Below are 17,971 nucleotides of genomic sequence, written 5' to 3' on the forward strand. Positions count from 1 at the left end.
TCGGATGCCAGGGGACTGGCAAATGGTTTTTGTTCTCAGGGAAGATAAGTGATCTCGTACACGTGAATGTCTTGGGAGGACATGAAGGATAGCTGCCAGCCAAACACTTGTGTATGACTAGCCTTAAGGCCCTTTTGAATAAGATAAGGATGAGGGCAATTGTTGGGAACGGCCCATATAAACCTGCCAATGACCACCCAACAAACAAGCTAAACATCCCTTCATCTGTGATCACATTTTTACTTGGTACTGGCAGCCCATCGCCATGTGTGAATCTGCATTGCTTGTCCCCATGCCAAGGAGAGGACTGCTGCATGTAGATACAGCCATCGCCTCTGCTAAACAATGAGGCAATCATCGGGAACAGACAGTATGTTCCTGATCATTACCTTGCATTGGCCTTCAGGACAGACTAACTGGAAGGCGTGAGAAGAGCTGTGTGACAAACAGTTTCCGTGTCCTCACTTAGCTTTTCCATAACCCAGCATGGCTCATCTGCCCAGGTGTGTAGCGATATCTGAACTCGCATTTATTTAAGCTCTTTATCCAGGACCATTAGACCTGCAGCCCCCGTTTACACTTTGTGGTGTACTCTGCGGTGCTGAGTAATGGGTTCGTGGATCCAATAAGATCCAAACATGATAAACATGCAATATCAAGAAAAGCTCACATCCTATACAGAGGGTTTCAGTCAAGGGATATATACGAGCCTGTAAATCTGCCTGGAGCCAGACAAGCCTACATCTGCAGACATACAGGTATATATTCGCTGACTGAGGCCTTCTGTACAGGAGGTGCGCTTTTCTCGATACTGCATGTTTGGACCTTATTGGATTTAATGCATCAACAAAATGCCAAGAAAAAAACAACTACGAATGCTGTAGTAATACTTGCCCTCCTCCACTGGCACCAGTCACATATATCAGATGGCAGGTGGCATTTATTTCTTCTAATGGGTAAAGGAACTTACCTTAGTGGCATCTGTTGGGAGGTTGTCCACATAGATTTTGTTGTCCCCATTGCCTGCAGATAAAAAAGTGGAGGTCAGAGGCCACAGCAGGGGCACGTCACACTGCGGTTTTATCATCCACAGGATCTAAATATCCCAACTAAAATCTGAATTAAAGAGGACCTTTCACTACTGTATAAACTAAAAACTAACTAGATCAGTGGGCAGAGCGGCGCCCAGGGGTCCCCCTGCACTTACTAGTATGCCTGGGCGCCGCTCCGTTCGCCCGGTATAGGCTCCGGTGTCTGCGCTCCCTCTGACTGATTTTTTTGTAGGAGGCGTGTCCCTTGCTGCACTGCTGGCCAATCGCAGCGCACAGCTCAGTTCGCCCGGTATAGGCTCCGGTGTCTGCGCTCCCTCTGACTGATTTTTTTGTAGAAGGCGTGTCCCTTGCTGCACTGCTGGCCAATCGCAGCGCACAGCTCATAGCCAGGCTATGAGCTGTGCGCTGCGATTGGCCAGCAGTGCAGCAAGGGACACGCCTCCTACAAAAAAATCAGTCAGAGGGAGCGCAGACACCGGAGCCTATACCGGGCGAACGGAGCGGCGCCCAGGCATACTAGTAAGTGCAGGGGGACCCCTGGGCGCCGCTCTGCCCACTGATCTAGTTAGTACAGTAGTGAAAGGTCCTCTTTAAAAATCTAACTCGTCAAATGCCAAAATACTTTAGAGAACAATGAACCTCTCTATTGGGGAAACAAGCTTTTCAGACTCCATTGTGAGTGGTGCTGGGTAATATATACCAGGTTTTCCCCAATTATCTTTCCATGAGGTCTTTTAGGTATAAGAAATACTTATAGACGTGCAAATTTAAAGGTGTTTCCTCCGGTGACAGATTCCCTCCACAGAACTTGATTGTTGACTGAAGACAACATCCCCTTAAGGCCTCGTTCACAGACAGAACACGCACCCATTGATTTTTTTTACTGACAAGGGGTCAGAGACATGCACTAAACTGGTCCGTAGTGAAGACCAAACGCGCCCGTTCTATGGGTCCATGAAAATCACAGACAACACGGACGACATCTCACGGATGAATTCGCTGACCACTGATAGGAGCTGCTTTTGAAATAAAGTTTCAGCTGAGTGGCATCAGGGGCATATGGAGGACACACGGAGGGCACAAAAAATAAAAATAAAAAGACACACTGTTGCTTCACGGATGAAGAGTGGATATTTTTTTTTTCAAAGACGTCAAATGGACACCGAAATGTGAGCGAGGCCCAAGTCTGTTTTCCAGGGGGTGACGAGCAGGGAGGCGTTCGCCTGCTCGTTAGTGAAGGTGAAGCACTCCACAGTATGAGCCCCAGCAAAGGCTACGCCATCGCTCATCCTTACACAGCGGCATTGTTTCCGGGCAGAGACAACAATTGACCTGTCTGCATCATCGAGCGCTTCACCAGGTGAACAAGCGTTTTGCTCTCTCATCAGGTGATCTGTGACACCTTTAGGGCACTTTCACACTAGCGTTTTTCTTTTCCGGCATAGAGTTCCGTCCTCTGGGCTCTATACTGGAAAAGAACTGATCAGTTTCATCCCCATGCATTCTGAATGGAGAGTAATCCGTTCAGTTTGCATCAGGACGTCTTCAGTTCAGTCATTTTGACTGATCAGGCAAAAGATAAAACCGTAACATGCTACGGTTTTATCTCAGGCGGAAAAAACTGAAGACTTGCCTGAATGCGGCATCCAAAATACCGGAATGCCAGATTCGCCCTTCCGGCCTGCGCAGACTAGTGAAAATGTGAAAAAAGATACAAGACGGATCCGTCTGGCCGCATGACAAGCGGAGAGACGGATACGTTCTTGCAATGCATTTATGAGACGGATCCGCATCCGGATGAGTCTCATAAATGCCTTCAGTCACATCTAGATTGGCGGATCTGGCGGGCAGTTCGACAACGGAACTGCTTGCCGGATCACACTGCCTCAAGTGTGAAAGTAGCCTTAGAGGGGCCAATTATCGGGAAATAGCATTCACAGGAAAGTTTGTTCCCAATAATTGACTGGTGTAAATCAGCCTCAACTCTCCAACAGGGTCCTCTTACCAGGGGAGATGGGGGTCTCTTTCTCACTTGGCTTGGATTTCACAACACTGATCTGTAAAACAAGATGATATCTAAATAAAACCAAATTCCAGACAACCCTGATTTCAAGCACACGACTAAGCTATGCTACCGGTGTATCTGCAGGATCCTCAGCGATGCCGGAATCTTTCCTAGGATGCTTTGCATCAAAGTGGACTTTGCATGACATGTGCTGACCTCTGAACATGAAGCCATGCATTTCGCGGACTGCCATCCGAGCCACCTCTATGTTGGCCATTGTCAGGAATGCAAAGCTAAAGAAAAAACGTAAAGACTGTAAGTCAAGATCTAATGCACAGGTTCTCTTACACATCAGGTATATAGGAGATGGCCTATGTTCACGATATATGCTAAGCGATTATGCTAGATCCATGGGCTTCATTAGCCAGACAAAATCCAACCCTTCTGCCCTTAGTCATGCCGGTATATGATGGAATGCCATAAAAAACGGTACAGCATGGCATTGTAGACGGTACCATTACCCACAACAGTATGCAGAATGGTATACATTTAAAGGGAACCTGTCGTCGTCATTTTTATGTATAGAGGACATGGGTTGCTAGATGGCCGCTAGCAGATCTGCAATACCCAGTGTCCCCATAGCTCTGTGTGCTTTATTGTGTAAAAAAAAACCAGATTTGATACATATGCAAATTACCGAGATGAGTCCTGCGTGAAGGAACCCAGCACCGCCCCGCATCCTCAGAATCTCCTCCTTGCTCCCTGACGTCTGTGCTAGTGGCCATCTAGGAGCCCATGTTCTCAGCTCTATACACAAAATCCCGGTGACAGGTTCCCTTTAACAATGGGGCAGTATGGGAAATGTAAGGCCTCTTTCACACTTGCGTTGTCCGGATCCGGCGTGTCCTCCACTTGCCGGAATTACACGCCGGATCCGGAAAAACGCAAGTGTACTGAAAGCATTTGAAGACGGATCCGTCTTCAAAATGCTTTCAGTGTTACTATGGCACCCAGGACGCTATCAAAGTCCTGGTTGCCATAGTAGTAGTGGGGAGCGGTATACTTACAGTCCGTGCGGCTCCCGGGGCGCTCCAGAATGACGTCAGAGCACCCCATGCGCATGGATGACGTGTCATGCGATCACGTCATCCATGCGCCTGCGGCGCCTTGACGTCACTCTGGAGCGCCCCGGGAGCCGCACGGACGGTAAGTATGCTGCTCCCCCGCTCCCCTTTACCATGGCTGCCGGGATTTTAGCGTCCCGGCAGCCATGGTAACCATTAAGAAAAAGCTAAACATCGGATCCGGCAATGCGCCGAAACGACGTTTAGCTTAAGGCCGGATCCGGATCAATGCCTTTCAATGGGCATTCATTCCGGATCCGGACTTGCGGCAAGTGTTCAGTCTTTTGGGCCGGAGCAAAAAGCGCAGCATGCTGCGCTATTTTCTCCGGCCAAAAAACGTTCCGTTCCGGAACTGAAGACATCCTGATGCATCCTGAACGGATTTCACTCCATTCAGAATGCATTAGGATAATCCTGATCAGGATTCTTCCGGCATAGAGCGCAGACGACGGAACTCTATGCCGGAAGACCATAACGCAGGTGTGAAAGAGCCCTAACCCACTGTGTGCCTATACATGGGATAACAGGATGTGAACAAAAGCCACAGCTATATCCACACAATCCTGTAGTATCCATACCAGAAAATATAAGCAAAGCATGAAGAGAAGTCAACTACACTGCTAGAGCATCTCTCCCCTACAATTCATCCTAAACTCTGCTACCCGGTAGTCCACCTCTCCTCACCGTCTCCCCTAATTCAGTTCAGGATAATAGAAATATCTACTATCTGTCCCTTTCTTAGGCCCCTTTCACACGGGCAAGTTTTTTGCGAGTTGAATGCATTGCACCCGCACTGAATCCGAACCCATTCTTTTCTATGGGGCTGTGCACATGATCTGTGATTTTCACGCATCACTTGTGCGTTGCGTGAAAAACGCAGCAAGCTCTATTTTGTGCATAGAAGTGAATGGGGCTGCGTGAAAATCGCAAGCATCTGCAAGCAAGTGCGGATGCGGTGCGATTTTCACGCACGGTTGACGAAACCAGGAGGCGAAACATCCAAAAACAAAATATCGCAGAGAAGCGCAAGACCAGAGAAACTCTGGCCAAATGAAGTATCAGGGAAAAAGGGAACCAGATGCAGGCCCAGGAAACCTCAGCAGGGTCACACTGGACTGAGAGACAAGGGAGGAGAAGGAGAGTACTCCCAACAGTCTAAGGAGGAAGGTTCTACGAACAGGAGGAAGTCCCTCCCGAAGGAGACCATAAGGTGGAAATGCAAACCGTAGCACTAAACCACTCAATACCAGGTACTTGACGTGGGAGGATGGGAAGAGAGACACGAATCCCAAGAGGTCCACAGGGCTATTGGAACCCACAAGGGGAACAATCAACAGTAACGGAGTGGCAGATGTATGGAAGTAACTAACATCCGCAGTACAAATTAGAGCCCGGGGGGCAGAAAGCACCCAGAAATATAGAAACTGTATGGGCCACAGATTGCACCATAGGGCCCAGCACATGGGATACTAAAATTACACACCTAAAACCGAGGTAAAGTGGCTGCATGTTGCACTCTAAGGAGAGTGGAAACAAAGCCACAGCATCCGGGAATGCGATAGCATTTGGAGGGTACAGGTCCTCAACCTGTAAGGTATAAATACAGCTGTGTAGTGCAGAGATACGACCAGACAGGTGCAATGAGTACAGCATCTGGAGATGGTAGAGGTACTAGATTTAAGATTAGAGCGATGGTGCATGGTGCACCCTAGGACCAGAGAAATGCAACGGCTACCAACGGCACACCACAATCAGGTAGGTGCAATGGCAACTGAAGGAGGCCCTCTATTTCACCGGAAAAGAGGGAAACAGGGCCGCATCAACAGTATCTGGAGATGGTGCAGGAACATCAGCTATGAAGGAAGTAAGATGGCTGTTTGGTGCACACTATGATGAGGTAGGTGCAGTGGCCACGGCAATACAAGGTGGCCTCAATATCTTGTCCGGTAGGGGAGAAATAGTGCCGCAAGCTACACGATAAGGACAGATAGGAGCAACGACTACAGCCTCTGGAGATAGTGTAGGTACTCTACCTATGAAGGGAGCAAAGTGGCTGGGAACAGATAGGTGTAATTGCTACGGCAATTGAAGGCGGCCTGTATATCTCGCCCGGAAGGGAGAAATAGTGCCGCATGGAACACCATAGAGCCAGCCAGGAGTAATGGATTCAGCATCTGGAGATGGTGTAGGTACTCTACCTATGAAAAGGAGCAAGGCGGCTGGAAACAGACAGATATAATGGGTTTGGCAACAAAAGTGGAACACGATGGAGCCCCAGCCTGCAGCAGGTATAATGGTGGAGATCACTGAAGCCTGCAGAAGAGAGAAAAAAAAAAAAAAAAAAAAAAAAAAAAAAAAAGCAGGACAGGTCTGCCTCCTACGGACACTAGACTAAAACTGATCAGCCTCGTGCCTGTGGAGAGGGTATAGCCCACCTGGGAGGAGCCAACACTTTTTGTGTCTAGTGCCTCCTAGTGGTAGTTGGATGTATACCCATGGTGCTGTGTCCCCCAATGCCATGCACCAGAAATTATTTTTTTTATTTTATTTAACCCCTCCAGCCCTATTGTACTATGCTTTCTGTATTCAGAATGCTATTATTTTCCCTTATAACCATGTTATAAGGGAAAAATAATACAATCTACACAACCTTGAACCCAAACCCGAACTTCAGTGAAGAGGTTTGGGTCTGGGTACCACATTCAGTTTTTTATCACGCGCGTGCAAAACACATTGCACCAGAGCGATAAAAACGGAATGCAATCGCAGTCAAAACTGACTGCAATTGGGTACCTACTCGCGCGGGTTTGCCGCAACGCATCCGGACCTTATCCAGACACGCTCGTGTGAAAGAAGCCTTATATTTCTAAATTACTCACCCAATACCTCCTGTATTGGCGTTTGCTTTATACTATGTACGTACGACCGTCTCATATCTGCCCTGGATTTAAGGAGCTTTACTTGTAAATAGTAATAACTAACCGTTGGACACTTTGACGATTTATTGCACTAACAGACGGGATTTTGGAGCTTGTGTTACCTGTGGGTTTCTTTGTTTAATATTTTAATTTTTAGTGGCTTGAAATCTTGAAATAATTCCTGGAGATCCAGCTGAAACACAGAGAGCGGGTTTTATCATCGTAGTGAACAGGTTGTGCTGTGGCCGGCAGCATCGGATTTCCCTGGGACAGAGGAGGACAATCTCTGCCCCCCCCCCACTCCTCTGTCCCTCTCCGTCACACAGACAGACATCAGTATCCTTACGACCATCACAGGAGAGCTGCATCTTACCTCCGAGACATCAAAAGGGAGATTGCTGACAAATATCTGGTCATCACGTCTTTCTGTAATACACACATAATTACATCACGATGAGGTCATTCTCACCCCTAGAACGTCTTCTTCTCCTCTATACCTTTCATCTGGGGTTCCAGCTGCAGAAATCATGAAGGAGACATTATTTTAAATACAATTAAGCTTACATGTAGAGAAAGTTAATAACTTCCTTCTATATTCCAATAACACAGGCAGCCTTAAACGTTCCAATATCACCCCCCTCACTCCGATTAGAGGTCTGTGAAGATTGCGGTGTAATGGCACTCAGCAGCATTACCTTCTCATTGTATTGCACAGAAAATCGCCTCAACACCAGGATGCGGCTCCTCAGCACAGATTTATGGAGTTTGGCGATGGCCTGGGTTGCATTCTCCACACTGGACAATTGGACGAAGGCAAAGCTATGACAAAAATAAAAATAAAAAAATAAGACTGGTCTGATGTAAACCAGACTGGATTTTGTAGAGCTTGCCACTGGTGGGGATCTGACCATAATCTGTAACCAATCACCTCTTCTCTTACGCTGCTTACATGGGCCAACATTCAGCCAAACGAGCCAATAGGCCAGTGAAAGCATGGCGGCAATCAGCCAACCGATGACCAAACGCTCTCTTGTTGGCTGATATGATCTTTTATACGGAACGAAAAAATTTTTATCTCCCCGGGATGCGGTGCTGAGAATCAGAAGAGGATTGTTCATCCCCAATAAAACATCAACCAACTTATATTGTTGGAATCAGCCCGAGTTAAAGGTCCGCCGGCGGGAATAGCAACCAGAAGACGTATACGTACAAGGGATTCCGGGTCATGTGTTTTAAAAAGATAATCCAAAGACAAAAACTTAACGGGAATCTGTCACCACCATCTTGGACTATGATCTGCTGTAATATGACTATTACTAGGTCCAGATCCCCATTTGTGGTTCCCCTTCTGTCAGTGTTCAGCAGGGCAGACTGATCGCCGACAGTAGGGGAATGGGGGGCAAATTATAAAACTGCCATCTGGACTCCAGATAACTGTCCACAATCATGGATTCCCTGTTACTCCTATCTACAGAGTAGGGATAAGGGTCCAACTGTAGGGGCCCAATGCTTTCCCACTACTGCGCCATTCAGCTATACGAGACTGCCAGAGATAGCCAAGCGCTTTAACCCCTGCAGAGCTGAAGGATTTTCCATTTTTCACTTCCTGGATCTGTTCACATAGCCGTATGAGGGCTTGTTTTTTACAGGGTAAGTTGGTGCAACCAAAGCCCCCCATTTAGTATTGTATAGGATGTACTAGGAAGCTGTGTGAAGGCGCATTGTTTTTGCAGGACGATCTTTATAGATCCCATTTTGGCATGTGTATGGCTTTTTCATCACTTAACGTATATTCCATTTTTTGGGGGCGGTAAAGCAATGAAAAAAATATGGTGAATCGGCCATTTTTCATTTTTTCCCCCATTTATTTGAATAGTACAGCATTTTCTGACTGGGAAACACCCATGACATTTATATTTAGATTTTTGGGGGGGATAATAAACAAGTGGAAAAAGTTTTCTTCACTTTTTTTTTAGGCCCCCACTGCAATATACCAGTGATAGGCCTAAAACCCTTGTATCTGGACTATTACTAATAAAGAACACCTTCCCTGAACTCAGCCAGGGCTTCTGATTTATTTTCCTTTCAGATGTTGTGGTCAATGATCCAAAACTTATTGAATAAAAACCATCTACAAAATAATGTTGCACTCCTGCACCCTTTATGGGCAGAAGCTCTAAACATATCTGTAAAATATATTTAATATACACCATTAATATATAGACACATCAATATAAATAAAATAAAAATATACAATATATTAAACTGTTCCAACTGATATAATCACTGCAGGCACGTGATCCACTCCTGAACAGGCGCTCTCTTTAAAGACCCAACATGCACTGCACATGTATGGTGGATGGCAAGAAGGGGTTAAACAACCTCTGTTGTAGTTGAACTGGAGAGCCCTCATATTACCGCCGGTTCACATGATTGTACCACCTTCACTAGCTAACGACAGCTAAAACAGCAATTACTAGCCTGACCCAGCGGCTGTTTGTCACAAGCATTGGTGCGCTGGCGGCAACTAACGTCTCCACAGGATGCACCCACTGTACCATTTCTGGTTCTTCTGCACCCGTTTTACATTTACTGGATTGTAGTCTTTGAAAAAAATCAAAATTTCATCCTACAAATAAAAAAAAATAAAAAAAGTTAGTTATGCTGAGGCTGATTGTGTGCTATAAAACATGCCGGTGTACTGGCGCCGTGTAGGACCCGATAATCCGGGGTTATAACAGGAAGCACCTCCCACACTGCGATGTTATACTGCCAAATGTACTGAGGTGACCAAACACATCAATGTACAATCACTGATCAGTGTGTACAGGCGGTAAGGACCCCCCACAGCAGGAGCTGCAATGCGGAAAGACGCCTCGTACATCCACATGTCACATCACTGAGGCAGGAGGCCTTATACCACAGGAACATCTATTACTGCTGACAACCAGCCTGTATATCCTGTCTGAGAGGTAGTCACAGCCCCGCCCCCTGCTGATGACATCACTGATATGGTGACATTGTAATACGTTCTGTATAAACACACACGTAGTGCAGAGCTCTACCTCAGTCGTGTCACATGGAAGGTTCCCAACGTATATCTGACAAGGATCCGCTGTGAAAAAAAAAAAATTGCAATTAAAAAAAAACAACTCAGGGACGTTATAGTATAACTGTCATTGTGGCGAAAGCCACTTCTCCACAGTGTTTTGGTGGGGCCTGGCTACTAGCCTCTTGCCCCAGGATTATGGGCCCTCTCATCAGCCAGGCCTCCTTTGTTCACAAAGGACTTGGACTAACTTGAACCCCTGGTCTAATTTGTGCCATTTTGGGATGTTAAATGTCTATGTGTATTGAAAAGGGTGGGACATTGTACGTATTATACATTGAGTAGGGAGGTCTGTTCTATTGTCTCTCTGTGTGTATTGGCGATGTCCTTTGTCCTGAGAGATAATTTAATTACTTCTCGGTTGTCTCCAGGACAGAGGATATTGTGTAATCGCCTGCCTGTGAGTATTGCATCAACCCAGTGTGAGGTAATTGTATCACGGGCAGAGGGGAGGATTTTGTGTGGGAGTGTATTGTACGTGGTTAGTGGCTGTTTTTACAAAACCCTGTGGGTGGTAACCTTGTTGGAAGATGTGTATAAATCAATGCTGCGTGTTAAAAATAAAGAGGCTGCTTTATACCTTCATGAAGTCTTGGCTCATGTTTGGGGGATGGGATAACTACACTCTTGGGGATTGCTATATCACAATACTCCCCTGAGTATAAGCTCTTGTAAGAGCTTGTTCATGGTTCCTGCTCTCTGGATGTAGGAGAGGTTCACCCACTGGAAGCTGAAGCCTGGTCTTGGGTCCAGCGTGGGTGGAGGACGGTGAGACCCCAACCAAGCTGCTGCGGTTCGTGGGGTCTGCAGTGCGTACGGTGTCAAGTGGAGTGCTTGGATTCCTCGGAAAGCACTAGGAGCATCTATCGACGGAGGTACCCGGACAGGGGTGCCAGGAGATCCATTACAGTCATATTTTTTTTGGGGGAGTATTGGATTGTGGTGATTAATATCTCCTTGGTGGCCCTATTTCAACTTTTCACTGTGTACTTATTACCCCTTAATTCCAGTTTTGTTCCCTGTACTGCCTATTTTTACCTGTGCTTAAAATCAGGTTGCTATGCAGCGTTGGTCTATGTGTTGAAGGACAGACGCAGCCTGCAAGGTCAGATTAGACAGCCAGGGACTGTAAGTAAATGATTAAAGCCAGGTCCTCCCCAGCAGCTGATAACAGTGCCTGGGCTGTGTGCACTTCTCCCTGTCCCTGCACTTGGCAGACGCTCCCTCACTCAGCAGACTTGGAGGATGCAGAGTCGAAGCAGCGCAGAGCAGGGAAGGGAGATCTGCTGTCTGCTCCGTGTATAAATGAAATCAACATGTGATAAGAGGACCCCTTTGTGCGGCAGGAGATTAACTCTTTAGGGGGAGGGCTTTGGTTACTGATACTTTTGGGGGGCTATTGTTACGGCTAGTGAGGGCAGGCGGGATTAGCCTCAGGGTGAGGGCAGTGGCGGCCATCTTAACTGAATAGTGAGATTGCAGTTTTATGCAGACTGGTTGCGAAGGGCTGAATCTTATTAAATATGGGGTCAGTCAGTCTAATAGTAACTGATTCTGGAATATCATGTTATTAGTAACTAAATATATGAAAATTGAAATTAGGGTTTAAGTGCGACAGTTATCCTTTAAGAGATGTGGCCTGTGAAACTGCAACTCCCAGCATGCATACTTACTCTGCTCATCTCATTACTTCCTTAGGCTACTTTCACACTAGCGTTCGGCTGTCCGCTCGTGAGCTCCGTTTGAAGGGGCTCACGAGCGGACCCGAACGCTTCCGTCCAGCCCTGATGCAGTCTGAATGGAGCGGATCCGCTCAGACTGCATCAGTCTGGCGGCGTTCAGCCTCCGCTCCGCTCGCCTCCGCACGGACAGGCGGACAGCTGAACGCTGCTTGCAATGTAAGTCAATGGGGACGGATCCGTTTGAAGATGCCACAATATGGCTCAATCTTCAAGCGGATCCGTCCCCCATTGACTTTACATTGAAAGTCTGGACGGATCCGTCCGAGGCTATTTTCACACTTAGCTTTTATATGCCAATATAATGCAGACGGATCCGTTCTGAACGGAGCCTCCGTCTGCATTATTATGATCGGATCCTATCGAACGCTAGTGTGAAAGTAGCCTTAGAAATTAATGGAGCATGCTGGGAATTGTAGTTCCACAACAGCTGACGTGCAGAAAGATACAAAAAGAGGATATACACAGAGGTGGTCTCGGGAGCCGACAGTCTAAGGATATACACAGAGGTGGTCTCAGGAGCCGACAGTCTAAGGATATACACAGAGGTGGTCTCAGGAGCCGACAGTCTAAGGATATACACAGAGGTGGTCTCGGGAGCCGACAGTCTAAGGATATACACAGAGGTGGTCTCGGGAGCCGACAGTCTAAGGATATACACAGAGGTGGTCTCGGGAGCCGACAGTCTAAGGATATACACAGAGGTGGTCTCGGGAGCCGACAGTCTAAGGATATACACAGAGGTGGTCTCGGGAGCCGACAGTCTAAGGATATACACAGAGGTGGTCTCGGGAGCCGACAGTCTAAGGATATACACAGAGGTGGTCTCGGGAGCCGACAGTCTAAGGATATACACAGAGGTGGTCTCATGAGCCGACAGTCTAAGGATACACACAGAGGTGGTCTCAGGAGCCGACAGTCTAAGGATACACACAGAGGTGGTCTCAGGAGCCGACAGTCTAAGGATACACACAGAGGTGGTCTCAGGAGCCGACAATCTAAGGATATACACAGAGGTGGTCTCATGAGCCGACAGTCTAAGGATATACACAGAGGTGGTCTCATGAGCTTATAATCGCACCTTCCTGGAGGGTCTTGCCGGGGTTCATGTCGTCTGGTTTCCAGTTCTTCATTCCTGTGAGACACAAGACATGGCCAGATGAAACTGAGGAACTACAAGTCCCAGCACAGCAGCCCTTTATGATGGTGAGGGGTGCACCAAGGACGTCGATCCGGGCTATTTAACCCCTTACATGCCGTGAGCAATGGCACCCGCCACATGTAGGCAGTGACTGAGGGAGCGGACCCTCTGCGGATGCATGTAAAGGCTGGGCGGGGGCTGGTATACGTCCAAGCCTGCCCTAAGGCCTGGTTCACACTTGAGCGTAGTTGACGCGCTGTGAAAATGTCTGACAAAAACGCACGTGTTTTTGGAAATAGGAAACGCGCGTCGTACACACGTTCTTGCGATTGACCACAGAGGCGTACAATGAAAAACTGAGGTGTTACGCGCGACAATACACCCCAAAGAAGCTCCTGTACTTCTTCGGGCGTAGGGCGTTTTACAGCGTGTTTGTACAAGCTGTAAGACGCGCAGGTGAGAACCATGCCCTTAGAGAAAACATGGGTTTTCGCCTGTTGAACGTTTTACAGTGCGTAGGAACGCGCTGTAAAACGCTCAGGTGTGGACCAGGCCTAAGTGTTCTCCTGCAGGCTGCGCCTCTCTGGTAGAGGCTCACATTAAGGGCTTGTTCACACGACCGTGCCGTGTTTTAGGGTCCGCAAAACACAGATGCCGCCCGTGTGCCTTGTGCAATTTGCAGAACGGCTGGCCCATTATAGAAATGCCTCAATTTTTGCGGGGCCACGGAACGGAGCAACAGATGCGGACAGTCCAAATCTTGTGGCCCACTTGAAGTGAATGGGTCCGCACACGAGCTGCAAAACATGCGGACCAAAACAACGTTCGTGTGAATGAGCCCTAACATGCAATGTACTATAGGGAGAATACTTCGTATTTTAAAAGCAAACTCATGTGGGACTGTGGCGAAAGCAACCTCGCCAGTGTTTTAGAGGGGGCTGTTTGCCAGCCTCTAGCCTCAGGATTATGGCCCATACTAACTTTAAAGGAGAAGACAGACCGGGCGCACAGCTTAAATCTGTCTTTGGAATTGTATTTTATGTTATTATGCGTTCGGATAAATTGTATGTTATGTGAGGGCACCCAGATAGCTAATATTATTGTATTCGTGTATTCTGAGTGCCATTCACCTAATGATATGCACTCAGACTTGAGCTATCTGGGGATATGTTAAATGTCTGTGTTTGCTGTGGGGGTGTGACATTGTGTGTTTGGGTGGCGATTCCTGTCCTGTTGTCTCCACATGTGTATTGGCGATTTCCCTTTGTCCCGAGACATAATTGGATTGCTCCTCGGGTGTCGCCAGGGCAGAGAGGAGGAAACCATGATGCATTGTGGGGATGTGTTGTGTCTGTGTATCCTGAATTGCTGCACGCACGCACGCACTGCAGACCCCACGAACCGCCGTAGCTTGGTTGAGGTCTCACCGTCTCCTACCCACCCTGGACCTACGACAAGGCTCCAGTGGGTGAACCTCTCCTAAAACCAGAGAGCAGGAACAGCTCTTACAAGAGCTAGTAGTTATGCCAGGGGAGTATAGCAAATCTTCAGCGTATAGCAATCCCCCAGTTTTGATCAGTTATCCAAACACCAGTCTCAACATGATGAAGGATAAAACAGGAACACTTTATTGAGGGCTACCCGCCCGTATTTATGCAGGTCCCCATCTGGTGGCCACGCCCCCAGGGGACCAGAAGGGAGACTGACACAGGACAGATATGCAGCAATTCAGGATACACAGACACGACACATCCCCACAATGCATCATGGTTTCCTCCTCTCTGCCCTGGCGACACCCGAGGAGCAATCCAATTATGTCTCAGGACAAAGGGAAATCGCCAATACACATGTGGAGACAACAGGACAGGAATCGCCACCCAAACACACAATGGCACACCCCCACAGCAAACACAGACATTTAACATATCCCCAGATAGCTCAAGTCTGAGTGCATATCATTAGGTGAATGGCACTCAGAATACACGAATACAATAATATTAGCTATCGGGGTGCCCTCACATAACATACAATTTAACCGAACGCATAATAACATAAAATACAATTCCAAAGACAGATTTAAGCTGTGCGGCCGGTCTGTCTTCTCCTTTAAAGTTAGTATGGGCCATAATCCTGAGGCAAGAGGCTGGCAAACAGCCCCCTCTAAAACACTGGCGAGGTTGGTTTCACCACAGGGACTATTAAGGGTTAAAAAAAAAATTATATATATATATATATATAATTTTTTTTTTTTTTTCTTTTCTTTTTTAATCCGCAAAATATGCCTTTTCCCCCCAAAAAACGAGATTTTTGTGAACTCACCTGTAAAATTTCTTTCTCGCTTAGTTCATTGGGGGACACAGGACTGTGGGTACAGCTGCTGCCACTAGACTAGAAAAGGTTAGCTCCTCCCGTGCCGGCTATACCCCCTCCAGCCTGGAGAGAGCATATCAGTTTGTGCCCTAGCAGTAGAAGCAGAAAGTAAACTGAAAAACAAACTAGAACCGCACACCGCTGTAGAACCAAACCAAAGCCGAGGTCCCAACCGGCAACCAACTGGCCCTACATGCCGCACTAAGAAAATTGGGTGGGTGCTGTCCCCCCCCCCCAATGAACTAAGTGAGAAAGATTTTACAGGTGAGTTCACAAAAATCTAGTTCTCGCTCGTATCATTTGGGGGGGGAGGTGCCTTATCCCGGGAGCTGTATGCCTCAGCAATCTCTGACCAAATCCACCTGGCAATCGTCACCTTGGAGGCCGCCTATCCCTTGCGAGGACCTACAGGTACTACAAACAAAGTCTGTACGTGGAAAAGAACCAGACAGGAAGAAACGGACAGGTAGATCCTCAAAGTCAGCACCACGTCAAGCCGATTGAGTTCGCACTCTCTCGGATGAGAAGGCTGCGGGCAGAACAAGGGGAGAACAATGTCCTTGTTGACATGAAAGGCAGACACCACTTTTGACTGAAAAGAAGGCACTGGGCAGAGCACCACTATATTTTGGTGAAACACCAGAAATGGCTCCTTTCAAGAAAGGGCTGCCAGCTCCGAAACTCTCCTGATAGACATGATGGCCACCAAAAAGGCCACTTTGCAGGAGAGCAAGCGAAGAGAGACCGCACTCAAAGGCTCGAACGGAGTGGCCTGGAGCGAGCCCAGGACCAGGTTCAAGTCCCAAGAATGCAATGGGGGACGATAAGGAGGCACTGTGTGAGCCACCCCCTGCAGAAATGTCTTAACGGGGCCTAACCCAGCCAGTAAACGCTGTAAAAATACAGACAGGGCTGAGACCTGTCCCTTCAAGGAACTAAGCGTGAGAGTCCAAGTTCCAATCCAGATTGAAGAAATGCCAGAATAGTAGGAAGGGAAAACAGTCTGTAAGGGAGACCGCGTTTCTCACAAAAGTCCTGTAATAGATTTTGGATGACGTGGGCTTTCTGGCCATAATCATCGTACGTATCAGAGAAACCTCTCTGCCTTAGAAGGTAGGTTTCAATAACCACGCCACCAAACGTAGGGTATCTAAACGCTGGTGGAGGACCAGACAATGTGAGAGAAGATCGGCCCTGAGCAGAAGGGAACACAGTGTGTCCCCTAGAAGAATGAGGTTGGTGTATCACGCTCAGCAAGGCCAGTCCAGGGCAAATCAGGATGGCCTGGTTGCCCTCCATCCTGATTCTGCGCAGAATCCGAGGCAGTAGAGGAAGAGGCGGGAAGAGGTACAGGAAAGAAAAGCAGTCCCATGGTGCAAATAGGACGTCTAAGTCATACACCTTGGGGTCTCCCGCGCGAGAGAAAAAGCAAGGGATCTTGTGATTGAGTCTGGACGCCATCAAGTCCACGTGCGGACTGCCCCAACGGAGACAGAGCGCCTTGAACACTTTCGGATGGAGGGACCCCTCCCCGGGGTCCACCGTCTGGCTGAGAAAATCCACTGTCCAATTGTCTATTCCCGGGATGTAGACCGCTAAGATCACAGGAACGTGGGCTTCCGCCCACTGTAGGATCTTTGTTGATTCCTGTATCACCGTAAGGCTGCGGGTCCCCCCTTGGTGGTTGATATAAGCCACAGCCGTGATTTAAATCTGAAAATGCTTTTTGAGGAAAATATAAAAGGTTATTCCATCATGAAATAAAGATTTGTTTTTTAATTATGTAGAATAAGGCTGCATGTGTTTAATCTTTTTGGTAAATAAATTCCATGAATCCATTCACAATGTCCTGCTCTTCCAGAGGTTTTTGTAAGATTATTGGGCAGTTTCTCTGCCTACAAGATATTATCACAGATGCTTGGTTTACTTTTGCAGTTCTCAAAACTGAATTTGAAACAGCAGAGATCACAGGGCTCTTCTTCACAGCAAAAATGTTATAACCTAAACAGAGTTGAGAAAAATACCTTAATCCTAACTTCTACAAACCTAGGAATGCAGAATTAACCTAATTAAACTAATATGAAAAGTTATTCAAAAAATATTTATCTACTTGCATATTATAAGTTATACCAGCAAGAATTAGTCTATGTAGAAAACTAGGATTTAAATCAAATCCACCCTGGTACCAACGTTGCTTTCGAATCCACTATCATGCCGAGGAACCTGATCTGTGTGGATGGACGCAGGGGTGACTTCTTCAGGTTCACCAGCCAGCCGAAGCGAAAGAGCGTGTCCAAGGTAATCGGTAGACTTCCTTCACACTGAGCGACTGTCGGAGCCTTGATCAGGATGTCGTCCAGATAGGGGAGAAGAGTGATGCCCCTGGATCGCAGAAGGGCAAGGAGGGGAGAGAGTACCTTAACGAATACCCGCGGAGCTGTCGCAAAGCCGAAGGGCAGGGCAACAAACTGGTAATGGCACGACTGAATAGCGAAACAGAGAAAGCGCTGGTG

At 47.4% G+C, this 17,971-nt stretch overlaps 1 protein-coding gene across 2 annotated transcripts in view; it reads right to left on the bottom strand.

The window, feature by feature from the left end:
* Positions 1-15,482, bottom strand: part of TDRD10 (tudor domain containing 10) — a 30,158-nt gene extending 14,676 nt beyond the window's left edge. The window contains exons 1-11 of one of the 2 annotated variants that reach the window (XM_044272585.1): positions 15,408-15,482; positions 13,029-13,082; positions 10,165-10,214; positions 9,658-9,728; positions 7,795-7,918; positions 7,597-7,615; positions 7,473-7,525; positions 7,222-7,292; positions 3,188-3,350; positions 3,058-3,109; positions 971-1,023 (exon numbers count right to left, since the gene is read on the bottom strand). In XM_044272585.1, the coding sequence (XP_044128520.1) occupies positions 971-1,023; positions 3,058-3,109; positions 3,188-3,350; positions 7,222-7,292; positions 7,473-7,525; positions 7,597-7,615; positions 7,795-7,918; positions 9,658-9,728; positions 10,165-10,214; positions 13,029-13,080 (708 nt within the window). In that variant the 5' untranslated portion in view covers positions 13,081-13,082; positions 15,408-15,482. Of the gene's footprint in view, positions 1-970; positions 1,024-3,057; positions 3,110-3,187; positions 3,351-7,221; positions 7,293-7,472; positions 7,526-7,596; positions 7,616-7,794; positions 7,919-9,657; positions 9,729-10,164; positions 10,215-13,028; positions 13,172-15,407 lie in introns of those variants that run through there. The other variant, XM_044272586.1, reaches the window with a different exon arrangement.
* Between the last annotated feature and the right edge of the window lie 2,489 nt (positions 15,483-17,971).

Source organism: Bufo gargarizans, chromosome 11 (assembly GCF_014858855.1).
Source record: "Bufo gargarizans isolate SCDJY-AF-19 chromosome 11, ASM1485885v1, whole genome shotgun sequence".
Classification (NCBI taxonomy): Eukaryota; Metazoa; Chordata; class Amphibia; order Anura; family Bufonidae; genus Bufo; species Bufo gargarizans.